Source organism: Scomber japonicus, chromosome 5, assembly GCF_027409825.1.
Source record: "Scomber japonicus isolate fScoJap1 chromosome 5, fScoJap1.pri, whole genome shotgun sequence".
NCBI lineage: Eukaryota > Metazoa > Chordata > Actinopteri > Scombriformes > Scombridae > Scomber > Scomber japonicus.
Genome location: NC_070582.1, coordinates 1714015 through 1721514, shown reverse-complemented (window position 1 = coordinate 1721514; position 7500 = coordinate 1714015). Strand labels below are relative to the sequence as shown.

General features: G+C 43.6%; 1 protein-coding gene across 1 annotated transcript in view; it reads right to left on the bottom strand.

Moving 5' to 3' along the window:
* The window catches only part of slc13a1 (solute carrier family 13 member 1), a 19562-nt gene that overhangs the window by 1182 nt on the left and 10880 nt on the right, over positions 1-7500 (bottom strand). Inside the window, exons 9-12 of the mRNA XM_053319373.1 lie at positions 4778-4879; positions 4501-4592; positions 3304-3398; positions 251-412 (exon numbers count right to left, since the gene is read on the bottom strand). Coding sequence (XP_053175348.1) covers positions 251-412; positions 3304-3398; positions 4501-4592; positions 4778-4879 — 451 coding nt within the window. The remainder of the gene's footprint in view (positions 1-250; positions 413-3303; positions 3399-4500; positions 4593-4777; positions 4880-7500) is intronic.

Sequence of the window (7500 nt, the reverse complement as noted above, 5' to 3'; positions counted from 1 at the left end):
AGACAGTGAACAGGAAGCAGGAAAAACAGCAAACAGGAAGCAGGAAGACAGAGAACAGGAAGCAGGAAGACAGTGAACAGGAAGCAGGAAAACAGCAAACAGGAAGCAGGAAAACAGCAAACAGGAAGCAGGAAAACAGCAAAGTCAAAATCCGAACTCCAGCGTTGTTCCTCTGTGTGTGTGTGTGTGTGTGTGTGTTTATCGCTGTGTGTGTGTGTGTGTGTGTGTGTGTGTTCATCTCTCTACGTACCAGAGGAGAGAGGATGGGGAGGAAGATGGTGATGGTGGTGGCGTTGCTGGCCACCTCCGTTACCGTGGTGACGATGATGCAGGCGATCGTGATCGTGGCCAAGACGGGAAGATCACCCAGAGGAGTCATCAGCTGGGCCACCCAGAGGGAGAGACCGGACTCCTGCACGCACACACGCACACACACACACACACACACACACACACACACACACACACACACACACACAGACACACACACAGTCAAACAGACTCTTTCCTCCCTTCCTTCCTCCCTTCCTTCTTTCCTTCCTTCCTCCTTCCCTTCCTTCCTCCCTCCTTTCCTTCCTTCCTCCCTCCTTTCCTTCCTTCTTCCTCCCTTCCTGAATCAGGGGGTTAAAGTATTTGATTGATTTCTGTCCCTTCCTTCCTTCCTTCCTCCTTCTTTCTTTCCTCCCCCTACCTTCCTCCCTTCCGTCTTTCCTTCCTTCCTCTTTTCCTTTCTCCCTCCCTCCTACCTTCCTTATTTCCTCCATGCTTCCTTCCTTCCTCCCTTCCTTCTTTCCTTTCCTCCCTTCCTCTGTCTCATGTGTTCATATACCAGCTCAGCCTCAGTAGAGGTTAGTAGCATTTCTGTCTTTCCCTCCAGTTTCTGTTCAGTTAACATGTTGTTGACTTTGTTTGTCTCTTGTTTGCTTAGTTTATGTTGCTCAGGTTTAACTCCCTGAGGCTCAGGAGGAAGACCAGATCCTCCAGTCTGAGTGTTAAAGGGTCCTGAGGCTCAGGACGAAGACCAGATCCTCCAGTCTGAGTGCTGGAGGGTCCTGAGGCTCAGGAGGAAGACCAGATCCTCCAGTCTGAGTGTTAAAGGGTCCTGAGGCTCAGGAGGAAGACCAGATCCTCCAGTCTGAGTGCTGGAGGGTCCTGAGGCTCAGGAGGAAGACCAGATCCTCCAGTCTGAGTGTTAAAGGGTCCTGAGGCTCAGGAGGAAGACCAGATCCTCCAGTCTGAGTGTTAAAGGGTCCCTGAGGCTCAGGAGGAAGACCAGGATCCTCCAGTCTGAGTGCTGAAGGGTCCTGAGGCTCAGGAGGAAGACCAGGATCCTCCAGTCTGAGTGTTAAAGGGTCCTGACTCCTGAGGCTGAAGATACTGAACCCTGAATTACTCCTCATGTCTGCACCAATACTGTATGAATGTGTGTGTGTGTGTGTGTGTGTGTGACTGTGTGTGTGACTGTGTGTGTGTGTGTGAATGGGTGTATGAATGTGTGTGTGAATGGGTGAATGTGTGTGTTAATGTGTGTGTGACTGTGTGTGTGACTGTGTGTGTGTGTGTGTGAATGGGTGTGTGAATGGGTGTATGTGTCTGTGTGTGTGTGTGTGTGAATGTGTGTGTGAATGTGTGTGTGTGTGAATGGGTGAATGTGTGTGTTAATGTGTGTGTGACTGTGTGTGTATGTGTGAATGGGTGTGTGAATGGGTGTATGTGTGTGTGTGTGTGTGTGTGTGTGTGTGTGTGTGTGTGAATGTGTGTGTGAATGTGTGTGTGAATGTGTGTGTGTGTGTGTGTGTGTGTGTGTGAATGTGTGTGTGTAAATGTGTGTGTGTGTGTGTGAATGGGTGAATGTGGCTTGTAGTGTAAAACCAGTTTGAGTGTCTGAAAACTAGAAAAGAGCTTAATAAGTGTGTGTTTGTTTAGTCGCTGGTGTTTCTTTAGAGATGGAAGAAGGAAAGTCTCATTTTTTCATGTTGAACTGAGTCTGAGCTCTTACAGTATAAAAGCATTATGAAGGGACCTTATCTAACAGCTGTAGAGACTTTCAGATGGTTGATGTACTTCTGTAAGTACACTGCACCTGCACTCTCAGCACTTTGGTACAGTATAATTACTGGAGTGAGTCAGAAGCTGCAGCAGGAACACTTGAAAACCTTGAAACTTAAATTATTAAATAAAACTATGAAGATTTTCTGACATTTTCTGACATTAAATAATGTAAATAATCATTAAATAACTACCGATGCTTTCACAAAATATTCATATAGCAAGATTTAATACATTTAATCTTCAGTAATGTGGATTTAATGTCTGGTAAATTCAGAAAATTACATACTTTTACTAATCTACTTCTTCTTAGCCTTTTAAAAAAAACCTTTAAAGTCTGTGTAAAGTAAGAATAAATATGTGTTCTGAGTTTGACATACCACAGAAAAGTGTGTTGTTAACCACCCTGCCAAATTTGAATCATTAAAAAAAAATCGCCAAATATATGAAATTAGGCTTCAAAGTTGTGTAAAAATCAGCCTCTTTCTCTGCTCCCAAACGCTGAAGCCCCGCCCCCTACCAAGTGTCACCTGTCAATCAAAGTCACCACCTCTACCAGAAACATGGACGCTACGTCTGAGAGCTTTCTGCTACTAGCTCAGCTGCTAAATTTAATGTGTTATTGTTGTGTGTAACAAGAGCATATGACAATAAACTGCTTGAATCTTACTGTAACGCATCCTTTAAAACCAGGAAAAATATCACAATATCCAAATCTAACTCTAAATCTAGTCTCATATCACTATATCATCAATATAATATTTTACCCAGTTCTAGTTGCAGCTTTAATTTTGATAGAAGAAGGAACATACGTAGATACGGAGAAAATAAACTAAACTGTCTTGATTCTGTTTTTTCCCAGCCTATTTCATCCTCTGATTAATCCCTTGCTCAGAATAAGAACCATATAAATTATGCTCTATATAATCTGTAGCAGGTTACTGTGGATTTAGTCCTCCATCACTTCCATTGTTAACATTATGAAGGGTCTAATGCTCAGTATGAACAGGAGGAATCATCACACACACATAAACACACTTTATATTCATTTCTTCTTCTGACTGTTGTTGAAAAATGGTGAAATCATCCTTTAAATCTGCAGCATGTGTGTGGAAGTATTGCATTTAAACATTTTATCTGACTGTGCAGCTTGTAGGGTTAGGGTCAGTGAGAGATGCTGCTGCTGCTGAAGGATAACAGAGTCGTAGATGTAGAGGTAGGTGTGTCTTGGTTTAGTTCGGAGGGAAACTTTACCTTCGTTCCTTCAGCGAGTGCGAATCCTCCTCCGACCAGCAGCATCACTCTCCAGGGCATGGAGGCCTGAAACTCCTCCCAGGAGATCATCGGCTCTGATGGAGAGAGATGAAATGATCCTGCTCACATCTTTACTGAGTTAAACAAAGTTAGGAAGAGGGACAGCCGATGAAAACTAGATAACAGGTTGAAATAAAATCAGACATAATGAGTCGTGAAGAAGCTCCATTACAAGATCTTCACTACAAAATCATACTCAGGTAGAAATGCAGAGGTTTTATTTTATATTATTTTATTGAAACTTATGTATTAGTATCTTTTTAATGCACTGACAGGAGCAGATGAGAAACTATGCTGTGCAAATACTCACAGAAATGACAATAAAGTGAATCTTATCAACAAAATGTCTAAAAGTATAAAAAGTCAAAGTGCTCATTCTGCTGAAAAATAGTCATTGTGACATATGTGCTTTTTTTAATATAAGAGATCACAGATCAAATAGGTTGAGAATCACTGGTTTAATCTGCTTTTATACACTTAAGCGGTCAAGTTAGTTTTAATTGTTAAAACCAGGCGGGGAGCTCCGGTCCTCTGAAATGAAGCCAACCAGGAAGTAACTTAGAGCTGCATTCTATCAAAAGGCCACCAGGGGGCGACCGTCTCTATACAAGTCAATGGAGAATTCACCAACTTCTCACTTGATTTCTAACCTCAGTAAACGTTTTCAAAATGTGTTTATGGTCTCAATCGCTAGTTTAAAGCCTTCTTCAATGCAGTATGATGTTCATTTGGGACATTTTGGCCTCCCTGATTTTATATGTGACGATAAAGCAGGGTATGCATTAGGGGGCGGGGCTACGTCCTGATTGACAGGTTGATTGACCAATATCCTCGAGATGTAGCCCTTGTAACCATAGCAACCTCCCCGCTCCGCCTCATGCCCATATAAGTAGAATCCGTGCTTTTATTTTTCCCAGCATGCACCTGAAATTTTCAAGATGTCGCTGCCTAGATTAGAAACTATTGGCTTCCGAGCAGCAGTCCACAAACCAATGGGTGACGTCACGGATGTTACGTCTGTTTCTTTTATACAGTCTGTGGTTAAAGCCCAAAATCATAAATCACAAATTAACCTCAGGAGGCTTTAATTAAAAGCACAATATCAGTCTGAAATGATCAACTTCCTGTGTAACTTACCATATTCCCTGTTGTATCCGTGTGCCGGTGCGATGAAGAAGACGAGGCCCAGCAGCAGAGCAACGGTGGCGTCCGTGATGAAGCCCGAATGACTGAAAGAAAATAGACGAGTTTTAATCCAGCTAAGTTTGAAGTGAAGAAATTAATAATTGATCATATTAGAAATCAAAGTATCAGAAATCCGCTAAATAGAAAGAACAGAAAACATGACTTATTATAGGTATTTTTAAGGAGAACATCCCATAGTACCAGCAGTGAGTGTTGCTAGGTGACTCACCGTGGGAACAGACTGGACCAGCCTGAGATGAATCCTGGATCTCTGCTCAGCCAAAGCAGAACCATCATCAGGAAGACGAGTAGAGTGAAGATCTCCTGAGGACTGGGAGCCATTCATCATCAGTAGACACACGACATCCCATAATAATCACAAAGAGAAGGGAGGAAGACGGAAGGAAAAGAGGGAGGGAGGGAGGGAGGAAGGAAGGGAGCAAGAAGGAAGGAAAGGAGCAAGAAGGAAGGAAGGGAGGAAGACGGAAGGAAAGGAGGGAGGGAGGAAGGAAGGGAGCAAGAAGGAAGGAAGGAAGGAAAGAAGGAAGGAAGGGAGCAAGAAGGAAGGAAGGAAGGGAGGAAGAAAGAAGGAAAGGAGGAAGGAAGAAAGGAGGAAGGGAGGGAGGGAGGAAGAAGGAAGGAAGGGAGGAAGAAGGAAGGAAGGAAGGGAGGAAGGGAGGAAGAGGGAAGGAAAGGAGGAAGAAGGAAGGGAGGAAGAAGGAAGTAAAGGAGGGAGGAAGAAGGAAGCAAAGGAGGGAGGGAGGGAGGAAGGAAGGGAGCAAGAAGGAAGGAAGGGAGGAAGACGGAAGGAAAGGAGGAAGGGAGGGAGGAAGAAAGAAGGAAAGAAGGAAGGAAGGGAGGAAGAAGGAAGGAAGGAAGGGAGGAAGAAAGAAGGAAGGGAGGAAGAAGGAAGGAAAGGAGCAAGAAGGAAGGAAGGGAGGAAGACGGAAGGAAAGGAGGGAGGGAGGGAGGAAGGAAGGGAGCAAGAAGGAAGGAAGAAAGGGAGCAAGAAGGAAGGAAGGGAGGAAGACGGAAGGAAAGGAGGGAGGGAGGGAGGGAGCAAGAAGGAAGGAAGGAAGGAAGGGAGGAAGAAGGAAGGAAAGGAGGAGGGAAGGGAGAAAGAAGGAAGGAAAGGAAGGGAGGAAGAAAGAAGGAAAGGAGGAAGGAAGGGAGGAAGAAGGGAGAAAGGGAGGAAGAAGGAAGGAAAGGAAGGGAGGAAGAAAGAAGGAAGGGAGGAAGAAGGAAGCAAAGGAGTGAGGGAAGGGAGGAAGAAGGAAGGAAAGGAGGAGGGAAGGGAGGAAGAAGGAAGGAAGGGAGGAAGAAGGAAGGAAGGAAGGGAGGAAGAAGGAAGGGAGGAAGACGGAAGGAAGGAAAGGAGGAAAGGAGGAAGGGAGGAAGACGGAAGGAAAGGAGGGAGGGAGGGAGGGAGGAAGGAAGGGAGCAAGAAGGAAGGAAGGAAGGACGGAGGAAGGAAGGGAGGAAGAAGGAAGCAAAGGAGGGAGGGAGGGAGGGAGGGAGGAAGGAAGGGAGCAAGAAGGAAGGAAGGGAGCAAGAAGGAAGGAAGGGAGGAAGACGGAAGGAAAGGAGGGAGGGAGGGAGGAAGGAAGAAAGAAAGGACGGAGGAAGGAAGGTAGGAGGGAGACAGGAAAAGAGGAAGGAAAGAAAGAAGGACGGAGGAAGGAAGGTAGGAGGGAGACAGGAAAAGAGGAAGGAAAGAAAGAAGGACAGAAGGAAAGAAAGAAGGACAGAAGGAAGGAAGAAAGGGGGTTGGAGGAAGGAAGGTAGGAGGGAGACAGGAAAAGAGGAAGGAAAGAAAGAAGGACAGAAGGAAGGAAGAAAGGGGGATGGAGGAAGGAAAGCAGGAACAGTCAAAACAGACTAAGCTTTCCTGTTTCCACTGATCATTGAGATGTTTCTACAACCTGCATTCTATCAAAAGGCCACCAGGGGGCGACCGTCTCTATACAAGTCAATGGAGAGTTCACCAACTTCTCACTTGATTTCTAACCTCAGTAAACGTTTTCAAAATGTGTTTATGGTCTCAATCGCTAGTTTAAAGCCTTCTTCAATGCAGTATGATGTTCATTTGGGACATTTTGACCTCCCTGATTTTATATGTGACGATAAAGCAGGGTATGCATTAGGGGGTGGCTACGTCCTGATTGACAGGTTGATTGACCAATGTCCTCCAGATCCATGGATGAATGGATGAAAGAATGAATGAGTGAATGAATGACTGAGTGACTGAATGAATGAAAGAAAGAGTTAATGAATTAATAAATTAGTGAATGAGTGAATGAAAGAGTGAATGAATGAAAGAGTGACTGAGTTAGTGAATGAATGAAAGAGTGAGTGAGTGATTGAATGAATGAATGAATAAATAAACGAATGTATGAATGAATGAATGAATAAATGAATGAATGAGAGAATGAATGAGTGAATAAATGAATGAATGAAAGAGTGAATGAATAAATAAATGAGTGAGTGACTGAGTGAATGAATGAATGAATGAAGGAATGAGAGAATGAATGAAGGAATGAATGAATGAATGAGTGAATGAATGAATGAATAAATGACTGAGATAGTGAATGAATGAATGAGTGAATGAATGAGTGAATGAATGAATAAATGACTGAGTTAGTGAATGAATGAATTAGTGAATGAATGAGTGAGTGAATGAGTGAATGAGTGAATGAATGAGTGAATGAATGAATGAATGACTGCGTGAATGAATGAATGACTGAGTGAATGAGTGAATGAATGAATGAATGAATGAATAAATGAATGAATGAGTAAATGAATGAATGAGTGACTGAGTAAATGAATGAATGAGTGAATGAGTGAATGAATGAGTGAATGAATGAATAAATGAATGACTGAGTGAATGACTGAATGAATGAATGGGTGAATGAATGGGTGAATGAATGAGTGAATGAATGACTGAGTGAATAA